General features: G+C 48.8%; 1 protein-coding gene across 1 annotated transcript in view; it reads left to right on the forward strand.

Annotated features, from left to right (window-relative positions):
- The first annotated feature begins 2,438 nt into the window (after nt 1–2,438).
- Nucleotides 2,439–14,128, forward strand: part of NEURL1 (neuralized E3 ubiquitin protein ligase 1) — a 164,313-nt gene continuing 152,623 nt past the window's right edge. The window contains exon 1 of the mRNA XM_074159063.1: nt 2,439–2,523. Within this exon, the coding sequence (XP_074015164.1) occupies nt 2,439–2,523 (85 nt within the window). The remainder of the gene's footprint in view (nt 2,524–14,128) is intronic.

Raw genomic sequence — 14,128 nt, forward strand, 5'->3', positions numbered from 1 at the left:
AGATGAAGCTTGCGAACGTGGGTGTCTCCAGAACCTACAGTCCTCTTTAAAGAAAGAGGTAATGTAAATATGCAGTAGACCAGCATCAGCTGTTGATTTATTTTAATGTGGTACCAACAGGACTCCTCCGGGTCCTGGGTTGAGCTCATGACAGCAGAAATCCCTGTGTGGCCAAGGTGCTGCTGAGGTGAGCACAACGGGAACCTCCCCATCCCGGCTGCTTTTGTGGAGCAACTCGGTGGCCTGGGTGGCTCCAGAGCAGGCAAGGTGGAGAGAAGCCCCATGTCTGGCAGTGGACAGGCATGGTATTAACACAGGACCTTCTCTCTCATGGCAAGAGAGAGCCATGTGGCCATGGCTTGTGCAGTTATGAGTGAGTTTGTGTCTGCAGCATGGATGGGTGTCAAAACAACCCCATGCAGCGCTACAAGCTTGGGCAGAGTGGCTGGAGCTGCCCGGCAGAAAAGGACCTGGGGGTGTTGGTCGACTGTCGGCTGAACACGAGCCAGCAGTGTGCCCAGGTGGCCAAGAAGGCCAACAGCATCCTGGCCTGTGTCAGGAACAGCGTGGTGAGTAGGACTCGGGAGGTGATGGTCCCCCTGTACTGGGCACTGGTGAGGCCCCACCTCGAGGGCTGGGTCCAGTTTTGGGCCCCTCACCACAAAAAAGACATTGAGGGGCTGGAGCGGGTCCAGAGAAGGGCAACGGAGCTGGTGAGGGCTCTGGAGAATAAGTCTGATGAGGAGAGGCTGAGGGAGCTGGGGGGGTTCAGCCTGGAGAACAGGAGGCTGAGGGGAGACCTTCTCGCTCTCTACAACTCCCTGAAAGGAGGCTGTAGCCGGGGGGGGGTCGGTCTCTGCTCCCAAGTCACAGGCGATGGGACAAGAGGAAATGGCCTCCAGTTGCGCCAGGGGAGGTTCAGATGGGATATTAGGAAGAATTTTTCCATGGAAAGGGTTGTTAAGCCTTGGAATGGGCTGCCCAGGGAAGGGGTTGAGGCACCATCCCTGGAGGGATTGAAAAGACGGGTTGCCATAGTGCTTAGAGACATGGTTTAGTGATGGTTTTTATCAGAGTTAGGTTGATGGTTGGACTAGATGATCTGAAAGGTCCCCTCCAACCCAGACAGTTCTATGACTATGATTCTATGATGTTCACGAATACACAGCTTTGCAGAGGCTCATCTCTGCACAGAGGGCTCCAGCCACGCAGGACAGTCCCAGTTCACGTGGGACGTGTTTATTGCAGGAGCATTCCGAAGCCACACGTGCAGGCAGTAGCCCATGCTAACGCTCTCCACCAGTACAAGCTCCTGACCCTTCAGAGGAGACCTGGCAGTGAAGTGTTTCCCTTCACCACATTTCTACATGAGCTTGGCTGGAGCTCCTCACTGGTTTTGACCCATTTGGGAGAGGAAAGCAGTGGGCGCAGGCACCCACCCACCCTTGCTGGGTAAGTTGGGGACCTACTCGCCCCTCTGACTATATGCTGTCTTGTCCATCTGCCCCAGGGGTGGAGAAGGAGCTGCTTGCCCATCTGGTTTGCCTTCCCCCGAGTGACATAGTTGCATCCTTGAGAATCCTAATGGCTTGAGGGCAGTTGCATCCCAGCACAGCGTGTCTGCTGGGGTGGATGTTCATGCATGATGCAGATTCTTTGAGGGGCCTGGATTCTGGGGTCAGCTGCAAATTCCCTCGCTTGGGATGGTGCTGGGCTGGCCCTGGGGAAGGAGGTTGAGGGCCAGCAGGTGTGAGGGAGGTCCAGCCCAGCATCCTCCCGGGGAGGCGGAGGTGCGCTGCTCCACGAGGTGCTTTCCTCATGGGCTGGGGAGGGGAATAACGTCCCTGACCCTGCGGCTGCCCCTCGGGGTGCATCACCCTGGGCATCCTTGCGATGGAAGGGGGATCCTGAGCTGCAGGGTGCCCTGGGGGGAGGACGGCCGGGTTCCCCGCCCGGGGACCCGGGACCCAACGGTGCCACCGCCCTCCCCGCGGACACGCAGTCCCTGTGCCCGGGACCGAGCCGGGGGGAGATCGGGAGGGGGTCCCGCTTGTCCCCACCTGTCGCGCCAGCGGTGGCACATCTGGGCGGTGCGCGGCGGTGCTCCCCCCCCAGCCCCCCCCCAGCCCCCCCCCGGGGCGGAACAACTGTCTCCATGGCGACGGGGCGCGGCGGGGGGGCCGCGCGGTGCCGCCGCCCCGCCCCTCCCCGCCGTACCGAGCGGCGGCGGAGCCGAGTGGAGCCGGCGCGGCCCCGCGGAGGGCGGCGGCACGGCGGGGGGCATGGGGCCCGGCGGGCGGCGGGCGGGAGGAGCGGGGCTGTCGGAGTGAGTGCGGGAGACGCCGGGGAGCGCTGCCCCGCCGCTGCCACCGCCCCCGCCGCCCCCGGGGAGAGACCTTGCGCGGTGCCGCCCGGCCCGGCCCGGCTCGGATGCCGCCATGGGGAGCCGCTTCTCCAGCATCCCCGCGCTGCCCCGCGGCGGCCAGGGCCGCCTGCACCGCGCCCGCCACCATCACCTCAAAGGTACGGCTCGGCCGGCACCCCCATCGGGACGGGCACCCCCGGCAGGACGGGCACCCCCCCCCGCCGGGAGGACGAGCACCCGCGGTACCCCGAGGCACCCATGGCAGCCCGAAGCGGGATGGGTGCTCTGGGCACCCCGAGGTGGGATGGGCATCCAGGGAGGATACAAACCCCAGGGACCCCAAATTGGGATGAGATTCCCAGGCACTCAGCACCCGGAGCATCCCATGCCCGACAGGCATCCCAGGCACCTTGGGACAGGCTGGGCTCTCTGGGTACCTCGGGATGGGATGGGCATCCAAGCAGGACACAAACCCCAGGGACCCCAAATTGGGGGGACATCCCCAGGCACTCATAACACCCTGAGCACCCCACGCCCGACAGGCATCCCAGGCACCTTGGGACAGGCTGGGCTCCCTGGACATCCCGGGGTGGGATGGGCTCCCTGAGCACCCCGGGCACATTAGGACAGTCTGGGCTCCCTGAGCACCCCGAGGTGGGATGGTTCCATGCCTGGCACCCCATGCCCTGCTCCTAGCCCTGCCACTTCTTCCTCGGCAGTGCCCCATGGGTGGCTGATCCGTGCACAGGTCTCCCTGGGCGGTGGCACCCTGGGAAAACAAGGGACAACATGGAGGAGGAGTTGGACTACCAAAGAGTGCCCAAGTGTTTCTCGGTGAATGAAAGCTTTGCTTCGGTATCTTTTCTGGGTGCTCCAGGAATATGTCTGTGTGCATGGGACTATCAGTCCTGTTTGGAAGAGAGCAGAGGGTATTTGGGGCTCCTTGTCCAGCTTACATGGTTATTCTGTTCCTCATGAGGATGAAATCCCTTTTCTGAAATCCTGGGGCACTGTTGGGACCAAATCGGATGGGAATGACTTCTGTAAGACAAGCAGGAGTGACTGCCCATGGTCTCCTCTCTGTCCCTGCCCTTTTTTACCCCTTTTTGCTGTAAGCTGGGAGGGTGGTAGCAGAAAATAACCTGTCATTCTTGAAAGGGATTTCCTTGGGCAGCAGTACACACTGTATGTGTTCAACACTACCTGGGTACCTCTTCACTGAGCACATTTTCACAGCCAAAGGCAAAGAATGGTGGGGGTAGAGGATATCAGGCATCTCTCTATAAGCAGGGAATGAGGGAAGGTGCGGCTCCCACAGCCATTTCAGATGAGCAAAACTTGTTGCAGCTTCCCCAGAATTGCAGTATTGCAGAATTTCCATCCACAAGCGTGGAAAATAGGGATGTTGCTGTTTACCCACATTTTTACTGCCCTTTTGGATACTTCTTTGGCATGGTCTGGGGGAGTGGAAATGGTTAACGATGAGCTGGGCAACTGGTTGCTATAATGAAGGATTTTCTGATGCTTGCATTATTTTTTTGTTACACCTCTCTGCTCCTTTCCTCCGTGCTTGGGTGTTTCGGAACAGTTGCGTGAACAGAGGGTGATTATATCATGGCTTTTTTAACGGCCATGCAAGGAGACGTTACAGATGCTTACTGCTCTGTCATGGACAAAGTCAGTCCAAAACTCAGTCCAGACAATGGCTGTGCTTAAAATTAGACTTGCAAGGAGGCAGATGCTGAACCCTAAATGGTGAACCATCATCCTCTATCAATGCAAAGATGAAGGCACACACGATGCTGTAGTAGTTGGTATGCAATTGTAAACTGACAGGGAGGATTTGTCTCTTAAGAATCATGCTGTCAGCTGGAAATCTTTCTGAAGCAACCTTAAGCAGATAAGAATTTATAAACTGGAGCCAGAAGGGACACTGCCACTTAATCCATTATCAGTGGCTTTTGTGAGATTTTGAAGATGCTCTGTATGAATCACCTGATTCAGGGTTGTGTGTGAGGTGTGTGTTAATGGCACTTTATTTGTTTCTTTCTTCCTTTAATCTCTGTTTTAATTAAATTTCTACTTGTGCTGAGGCAGCAAGCAGAAATGTTCTCAAGACTGTAATGTAGCAGAGCACTGAAATAATTTTGGAGCAAAGAGTTAACAAGGCATTGCCTTTGTTGTAAAAACCAAGCAACTGCCAGGGACAATATGTGCCTTTTCTGTCTTTTTTGAAATGGGTCTGCCTCAGGTCCTACATTTAAATGCGGAATAAACAAGTCTGATTGCATCTGACAGGTTCCTGTAAAATGGTCTGGAGGCATAGCAGAGAAAGTATGAATGTCACACAGTTTTGTTATATATCTGCCATTTAACATTTTGTATAGTGTATTTTAATTGAAGGTCCCCAGTTGTTCTTCCCTCAGCGTCTGGCTCAGTGTTCGTTATACTGAACTTTGATAATTTGGCCACCATCTAGTACTTTACTTTCCTTCTGTGACGACCTCTTCCTAACCTGGTGCCAGGGGTGATTTAGCCTCATTCTTGCTGAAGAAGAATCTATGATTGCATTAAGTTTTCCAAGGTGGTCTGGTGACTCTGGAGGCAGTCCCTGAACCTTACAGGTTCATCTCTGCTATATAAGAAATAAGACTTCTGTAAATAGTAGAGCTGTTGCCCACATGTGCTGAAAATTTTTTATACTTTTCTGTTAGTCCTGCTAAAAATGGTCACCTTTAGTTAAGTAAATCTGAAGACCATATGATACTTTTGGTGGTATTGAGGGCATAACATATCATTGAAGACTAGCATGGCTGGCAGAATACTTGCTTTGCTTTTGATGGTCACGCATAAGAAGGAAAGCACCCAACTTGATTCTCAGACTTCAGCTGCAGTTTTAATTCCAGGCAACTGAAATAGGAAGGTCTTTACTGAAGGTTCCTGCAACAGTAAACCTGAAACCCCTGTTGCTTTCAGAGTGGGACGGTACTTTAAAATCTGATATGTCCAGCCCTTTATAAAAGGACATCACATTGCTGTTCACCACAGCTGTTCACCCACTAGGCACAAGCACTTTGGAATTAACCTATTCCAAAGCAGTATGTCATGCCCAGATTGTTAATCCTGGTTTTGGTGTCACAGTTGTGCCTGGAGGCTTTGGCTGGTTTGGAGACAGCGAAAACTAAAGCCAGTGGAAACTGAAGTCCTCCAGGATCACAGCTGATCAGATGCCACCATCCTGATGTGGCTGTTAAAGTCATGGCCAGTGGTTGGAAGGAGGTTGTCGCTTGGTGATATCATGATGGAGAGGTTGAGGTGAGATTATTTGCAGCATTCCTGTCAGTATTTCCCTTCCCATAACCCAGATGTGGCTGCTTCTCTGGGGTGACGGAACGTGATCCATTGTGTACTTTCCTAATGCTGAGCAAAAGATTATGATTATCTGGTAACAATCTCCCTAACGATGCAGCCAGATGAACTCCAGGAAATTTTTTACTGTCCACCCTCTCTGAAATATGGTTTGTGATAACTATCAAACAAGGTATGTGTGGCTGTTTGGAGTGGAACCGAGTGGGAAAACTCCAGCTATATCTGAACTCCTTTATTCTGAGATGAAAAATATCAATCTTTGCATCAGTGGCTCTGTGTACTGTTTATTTACTAGTGCCAGGGCAGTCTGGCTCAAACTGTTCCAACCAAGGAGACTTCTATTATTTCTCAAGATATACATCCCCAGTTCAACCCATCTCCCCTGCCCCAGGGTTCTTCCAAGATTGTCTACTCAATTTCCTCGCTTAATTCTCCTTTTCAGTCCTGGTGTAACTCGGTGAGTAGCTCAACTCCTTGCCTAGCGTTCCATCTTCCAAATCTCTGCGGCTGTTGCATTCCTTCCTTAGCTACTGCTCAGCCTTGCTGGATGTGTTTAACTCTTCCACTGCGATGTTAGGGCTGTTGTGTAGTTCCCAGATTTGCTGGTCCAGGTCACTTGAAATGCAGTTTTTGCTAACCCTTGGGCCAAAGGTGAGGCATGGGACCTGAATGCCATCTCCCATGCTCCATGGGCAAGAGGCTCTTTATTGTCACTTGTCTCTGTGTCCTCAGCTTCAAGAAGGCTTAGCAATCTCTGTGGACAGCAGATCAATATTACATTGTAAAAGCTAAGAAGTAGTTACCGTCTCCTCTCTGAAATCCTTCCCTCCAGCCTCCTGCTCAGGTTTGCTGCTCTTTCCTGAGCCCCCTCTTGCCTTGGGAGTTAGATTTCCAGGGTAAATGACAGCGAGCAGGATTTCTTCCTGTTTCCTCATAGGTTAATGCACCTATGATATTTATGCAAAAGAATGCATGCGCTGTATTACAGAGACAGCCTGAGCTAGTCAGAGATACTCTTTTCAACAGTGGCTGATTACTCATGGGTTATTCTTTATTATTTGTATTACAGTGGCATCTGGAGGCTCCCGTCGAGATCTGAGTCACGTTGTGCTGGGTGCTTCCATGGTCCCCTGTACCTACTGCTCATTCATACAGATAGCTCTTGCTCACGTGTCTGGGTGATCTCTGTGGGGTGATTTGGGGTTCATATCTCCAGACTATCATGTGAGGCAGGCTGGTACCTTTGCAGGACGGTTCTTCTTAGTCCTTTCTTTTGCTGGGAAACTTGAAGTCGGAGTCAGCAGTGGTTTGCTGAAGGGTGGGACTCTGCCTTTCTGGCTGCAGGCTCCCAGAGACACAGCCTGTTGTGCAGCTCTTTACCAAGGAGGAAGGGGCTTTGCTGCTTTTCCTGGCCCATGGGGGAAACCAGTCATGATTGTACAGTCTTTGCCTGCATTTTTGCAGTCGCTGTTCCAAACTTTATGTCCCACCGACAAATAAGTACGTCGGACTTTTTTCTCCTTTCACGAGTATTTTATGAGCTTGTGAAATACACGCAGGCAATAGTAATCTGGCTGGTGTAGGCATTTCAATAATTGTATGTTGTTGATAGGAAAGTCTATCCTGCTGCCAGCTCCATTTTGTGTGCTCGCCAGATAAAAGTAAGTGGGGAGTAAAAGGACATCGGCAGCTGATGATCACGGGGATTAGAAGTCGGGGTGCAATCAGTTCAGTGGGGATTTGCCAAGAGTGATGCTGTGAGATAACCTCAGCTCCCATTGCTGTCATAATTGGTTCTTCTTTGAAATACTATTTCATTTTCTTCCAGCCTCAGAGAGTCAAAAGTTTCATCATTCAAGGCTTTGAAGGATTCCTCCTGCTTCCTGCCCTTCTGCTTTCATTCTTTCCTGGATTGTGCTGGTTTCCCTCTGACCTGTCAGTGTGTCTGGGTTGTAGGTATAAAGTTTTTCCTGCCTGAGGTTCTCAGGTTTGTATGACCTTCTCCCAAGCACTAGATTTTTTCCCAAGCTACTGAACTTTGATTTATTGCATTTAAACTGCCTCAAATCACCCCGTGCTCCAACCACAGCAATTTATCAATCTTACTTTTCTTTTCCCATCGTCCTTTTCAAAAGGTGCTGAAGTCTCTTGGTGGAGCAGGTAATGCTCCAGCGTGTCAGAAATTTCCCAGGAAATCATGTGGTGCTTTGCCAACAGGTGGTGCTCTGTGTTTCTCAAGGGCAAGAAAGGCTACTTTGAAAAACCAGTAGGAATTAAAATGTCTGTGGGGTGATAGAGCTGAAAATATTAGTCCAAGTCTCAGGAGCAGTTAAAAAGAGCAAATAAAATACTAGGAGCCAAACAGAAGAGAGGCCGTGATTAGATTGTTGTATAAATCTGAATATTGTGTGTAGTTCTGGTCCTTCCCCTTCCACCATCTTAAAAAAGATTCAAGAGAACTGGAAAAACTTCAGAGGAGGGCAACAGGGACAGTCAAAAGTCTGGATTAATTTCATATAAGGAATGATTGAATAAACTAGGACACCTACCTCTGGAAAAAAGGGACCACTGGGGTGGGAAATGACTGGCATGTGGAGAAGGGGCAGAGCTCCACCCTTCGCTGTATCTTCCAGTACAAGAATTAGGAGCACATCAAATGAAGTTTATAGATTCCAGCTCCTTTTGAACAAAAGGAGGTTGTAGTCACCTGCAGTGGCTAGTAGTTCTGTAAAGCTCATTAATAGTGGATGTTATGGGTGCTAAAATGGGTCCAGTTTTATGGCAGATTGGAGGAGGTCATGGCAGAGGAACCCTTTGAAGTTACATACTTTGCTACGTACAAAGACCACACACTGGCCCTGCTCATGTGGCCTTCCCAAGGGTGCCTTTCTAAGGCTACGCGTGTTCAGCAGATAAAGATAACGCTGAAGTGAGAACTTAAAACTTCTCCGCACCAGTGACAGGTGGAGCTGGGTTATTCAGACACTGCAGTGATGGATGGAGCCTGCTCTGATGTTGGCTGGTCTCTAGCTGGATCCATCCTCTTTTGCATGAATGTCCCTGCCTGGGTGTTTACAGAGTGGTTCATTACCGTGGCAGCACTGAAGTCACGCACAGAACATCTAGGCTTTATTTGGGAGACGGTGGGGACTGTGATGAAGTCCCATCACGCCTTTCTTGGATGAGGCTGTGTATCCTGCACCTTGTGGTTTTGATAAATAAAGGTGCTTTTGCATTTGTGGGCTCTTCTGGAGTAAGAGAAAGCAGGTTCTCTTTGCTTACATTGACCTCCCGAGTGACAGGAACATAAGTAGCTCCCACTTCATTTTGTTTCCTAGACTATTGAAATAGCAGTTTTTGTGGGTATCCCTGTATCTGGGAAGGTTTCTGATACAGAGGCTTGGAAGATTTCAGATTTGGCAGCTGTTCTTACCTACTGCTGCTAGGATAATTGCAGGAACCAGCTACTTCTGCATCACTGAGACTGTTGCCCGTGGCAAGTACATAAGTACACGTTGTTTTACTTACGGTGCGTACCTTCATGGTGGCTACTTATTTCAAGCTGAGGATCCACATCTGCTCCCACTTGGTCTGCCTTGAAACCTTAGGACATCTGAGCAATCCGAGTCTGAACTGTCCGGAGGAGTGGGGTCTGCGACGCCTGTGTGTCCATAGTGTCTCTATTCAGAAATGGTTGATCTAAGATTAACCTTAATCACAGCACTGTGCAGGTGCTCAGTGCTGTGCCACAAATTGTCAAATCCCAAAGTATTGGGGACAAGAGCTGAATTTTAACGCAAACTTAGGGTCTGGCAACGGTTAAAATTTCTGTTGTGGCTGGGACGTATACATGAGCCTGAGCTGCCTTTTAAGCTAGCTAACTAGGGTACTGCTAGCTGTATAGCTGGGGAGGAGGGCAGGCACTGGGATACTTACCCATAATAAGGTCTGTGTTGATGTTGATGTAACTATGTGGTTAAAATCGAGGCGAGGTAGGTCTCCATTCATTCTTGGGGATCTCTAGCTGATAAAAGCTTGTTGTATATAAGATTCTAGTCCATATTTATATGGCTGGTTATTTGGCCTTCCAGTTACAGGATTAAAATAGGATTGTGTTTTAAAATTACAGGGCGGAGGATGCCATGGTGGTATTATGTTTATACAATTCTCCATTAGTCCACCTCGGTTCAACGCTTTGCTGAAGCGAAAGGGAAGGATTCTCAGCTCTCAGAGAACTGTCAGGTTAAGCCTCAGGGCTGTTTTATGCAAAACTCTGAAAAGTAAATGTTAGTAGTTCTCAGCCAACCTCAGAGATAAAATACCATGCAGGGTTTGCCTTTTTTGTTTTTTAAAACAGCAACACAATGCAGTAAGTGTAAACATTTTTTGGAAAATCAGTAATAAGATTTTAGACAAAATAAATTCTAAAGTACTGGCATTGCTTGCAGAGTCTCCTTCCTCTCTTTGTTGCTTCATATTCAGTATTTGGGTTTCATGCTGGTAACACTGACACTTCCAGGTGTTCCTGCATGGGTGGGCTTACACATGTGCAGGGGCATATGCAGGCATTCCCTGTTGGCTGTTGAACTCATCATTTTTATGATATGGCCAGAACATACCCTATGTCTAGCATCAGGACTTGAGAAGATTGGTAGCTCCCGGGTTATTTTTCCCATTGCGTTACAGTTCTTTCAGCAAAGCCGTGGCTGGGGAGCTCTGTAACTAGCTGGTGCCAGTGTCAGTAATTAGTCAGTGGGGTAGTGAAGAAGGAGTCTGGCTTCTGCAGAGACAAGGGACCATGAGCAGAGTTGGAAATCTGGGATCCTTTGTACCAGTGGAATTAATTCGGGGCACTTTTGGGGTATTTGTCTTTTACTTGGGGAGCTGAATGGGAGGATGAAAGTCTTTGTGAGCTGCCCCTGTCTGGACATCCCTCTGGCTTTGCCCTACTTGAAGGCTGTAGCTCTAACCCTGACCCGGTCAGAAGAAATGTAATCATGTTATGCTTGATTCATTCTAATTTACATTGACTTCCCATATGTCAACATATGATTTAAAAACCCCACTGATCATCTTTTATCCTCTGTTAGGCATAAGGTCTGCTTGATTTCCCTTTAACTGCTACTTGGATGGAGACATGACTGTGTTTCGTGCTCTGCTGCTCATCAACACCACCTAATGTAAAGATTAGTACTAGAGTCTTAACTTGCTACTGGACAGGCTTTTGCCAGATAAGTCAAGCAGCTATGGGTGCAGAGCTTATATACCATGCAGATTCCAACCCTTCATCAGAAGGTTAGTTCAGATCTCCTCCTTAAGTGATACCTGTTTAATATAGCATTTAATTTTACCCGTATTACTCAGGATTTCTTTGATTTCAGCAACTGGTGCCATTGTGTTTTTAAATATTTATCTATCTTGCAGGATCATTTTTGTCCATGATGAGTGCCAGTTTTTTGTACTTAACAAGTATTTACTAGGTAGGAAGGGGAGAGATGGTTTCCCATAGAAATATTGAGTCACTGTAGAAGACAGGATACAAATAACTGTAAATGTGGCAAACAGAATTTGTGTATTACGTGAGTGAGTGAGTCACTTGAATAGATGCGCTAGAAAGTGGAAAAGAGAAAATGTACCTCACTAATTGATTATGGTGCAGCATTTCAGCAAATACAGAAAGAGGAGAAGTAGCTGAAATAATTTACTTTTTTAATTAAAAAAGACAGTGAACACATTGTAAGGGACATGGGTAATCTCTGATTTTAGTACTCCTTAGTACCCATTCCCATCTCAGTATATTGTTTAGTGCACCTGTTTTAATGGTACAACCCTTCAACAATTATATCCCTTAAAGGGCATAAAATAAAATAAAAGGTGCTAAAAGTTCTCCCTGCTCAAATCCATGAATACCTTTTGTTTTAAAAGCTGAGATGCCAAGTGATAAGTACTGACAGCCGGGGGCTTTGCTCCTCCACTTGAAATCTGCCCTGCATTAGCTGTGGCAGAAAGTTCTCACCATCTGCTGGATGCCTCCATGGAGATCATCTGGTGTTCAGTGCATTTCCTTTGCACAGTTGTTCTCAGACCTTATTGGCATGCACTGGAGGACTTAGCAGGGAGATTAAAAAGCAGCTTGAGGTTTCAACCAGAGAAGTCCTGCAGGTGGGACCCGTAGCAGTGAATGGAGCAAGCTCTGGTTGCTCTTGCTCACGCTCTGTGGGTTTGGTGGCTGCGCAGATATTGTCAGTCCAACACGAAGCCCAGGAGGCTTCGTGCAATGGGTGGGAACAGAGACTGAGGGTAAACTCCCAATTTAGAAATGTTAATGCTACATCCATTATTAATAACCCCACTGTGAAAGAAAAAATGCTTTGCTGCAAATGAAGCTGTGACACAGGGAAGTGGCAGGCAAAATTAAAATTTCATACTTGCTGTGGTCTTACAATAAAGGTTTTGTGATACACACCCAGCAATGCCACTATAAATAGTCTCGTTATCTAATCTCCCAACTCGGAATATGACAGAAGATTACAAGGAGGAAAACAGTTCAGTGTAGCTTATAGCAATTTTCCCACTGCTTCCCTTGCTCCTGCTGGAGCATTATTGCTGTTCTCCTTGTAAGTCATATGGAGACAACATTATTCAGAAGTACAGAATGTCACTTAGAGGAGGAGAGTTCAGATAAAACCCAGAAGATTTATGACATAGTTTAGATAAGGCCTTGTAGGAACTGGGATGAGGGAAGTAATCATACTTCGTAGTCCAGCGGCATTTCTCAGGGTGTGCTGAGAACTTCTTCATGCCAACTCCACTGGGTCAGATATGGAGCGGGGCATGTTTTAATAAGGTGCTCTACATGCTTGATTGCAGAGGGAGCACTTTTGCTAATGAATAACCCAGACACATCATACATGTGGGCTCTGTCCACATGGGTCTAGGACCTGATCCAAAATCAACAGAAAGTTCCTAGACAATTTCACAGAGGCATAGCTAGCACAGAGTAAACCTCATTTTCTTTTTGATCTTATTTCCCATGGGAGAAGGAGGAGTTGGCTGGTGGCAAGGATAATAATATTTCCTCTCCTCCCCTCTCTCTGCCTTGCTGGTGATGCAAATCCTCATTTCTGACCCTTCCTTGGAGCCCTCCCCGGCCTGTTTCACATGGGGCACCTGAAGTCAGTGAGGAGGGATGGCTCCTGGGAAAGCTCCCCTTGAGCATGGGCAGCCAAAAATGACCTTCTGCAGCCTTTGTGTGTGGGCACAAACAACCCTTTCCCACAGAGAGCTGCAGATTGCTTTCTAAACCTTCATGAAGTTTTCTTGTGGTGTCCACAGGAGGAGGCATGAGGGAGTATGGCTGTTGTAGATGGGAAACCCCACAAGATTTCAGCCACCCTCTTTCTGCTAGACTTTGAGTATTTATTCAAACCCCAGTGCTGCTTGCCCACTGCGGGGTGGCTTCCCCACCACATGGCTTGGAGGAGGCTCTTCACTGGCATCGTGTCGGCACATGTCCAGGCAGCTCAGCGGAGCGTGGTGGTGGTGGGCACAGATGTGCTGTCCAGCCATGGACAACTACAGAAATCTTCTTCTGTGCTTCTATTGCACCTTCTCATGGAGGAGCTAAAACAATGACAAACCCTGAGGAATTGAGCCTCAGTGCAGCCATTGCAGGGAGGCAGGAAAGAGAGCTTGTCCCATCCCCTTGTCCTACAGTAGGCTGATGTCTAGGGAGGTAAAATGATTTATTTGTATTTGGCACAACAATTCAGCAGGAGGAAGGCTCAACTGATGTGTTGAACACAGTAGTGCTACGTCCATCAATTTCCATAGGGTTCATGTGATCCAGGCTCGGGATCCAGTTTTGCCTCCTAGGGCAGTGCTGGGACTTGGGCGCTTTCCCCTCTGCCCCCAGCCCATCGACACAGCTGAGTCAAAGTACATCACCAACCCTGCTTGCCTGAACTGAGGCCTAATACTGCAAATTCTTTACCAGCCCAGGTTCTGGTATTTCAGCTTAAATTCCCAGGCATAAGCAATTCCAAAGCGCTGGCAGGTGAAACGCTTTCCGGACATGGGCTTTCTCCTTCTGTAGCCTATTCAGCAGGAAGGAGTGTTACCTTCTCATGATTAGATTCTGCAGACAGATCAAATTTGCTGTTGGAACAGAGGTTTTATATATAGTAAAATGCTCCCAGGTGTGCTTTTTAGTAGCGCTGCTGGGCTAAAGCAAGGATTTATTAATAAGAGGCACCCAAACCATATTATGCACTGAGGCAGAGCTGGAACAGGGTGCTTTCGCTCTGATTCAGGGAGCTGATTGAATTCAGTGACAGATGCCAAGTATTTATGTCCTTGCCTGAGTTTATCTGTTAAATTTGAGAGTGTTAAAAG

This window comes from Numenius arquata, chromosome 15 (assembly GCF_964106895.1).
Source record: "Numenius arquata chromosome 15, bNumArq3.hap1.1, whole genome shotgun sequence".
In the NCBI taxonomy this organism is placed as follows: domain Eukaryota; kingdom Metazoa; phylum Chordata; class Aves; order Charadriiformes; family Scolopacidae; genus Numenius; species Numenius arquata.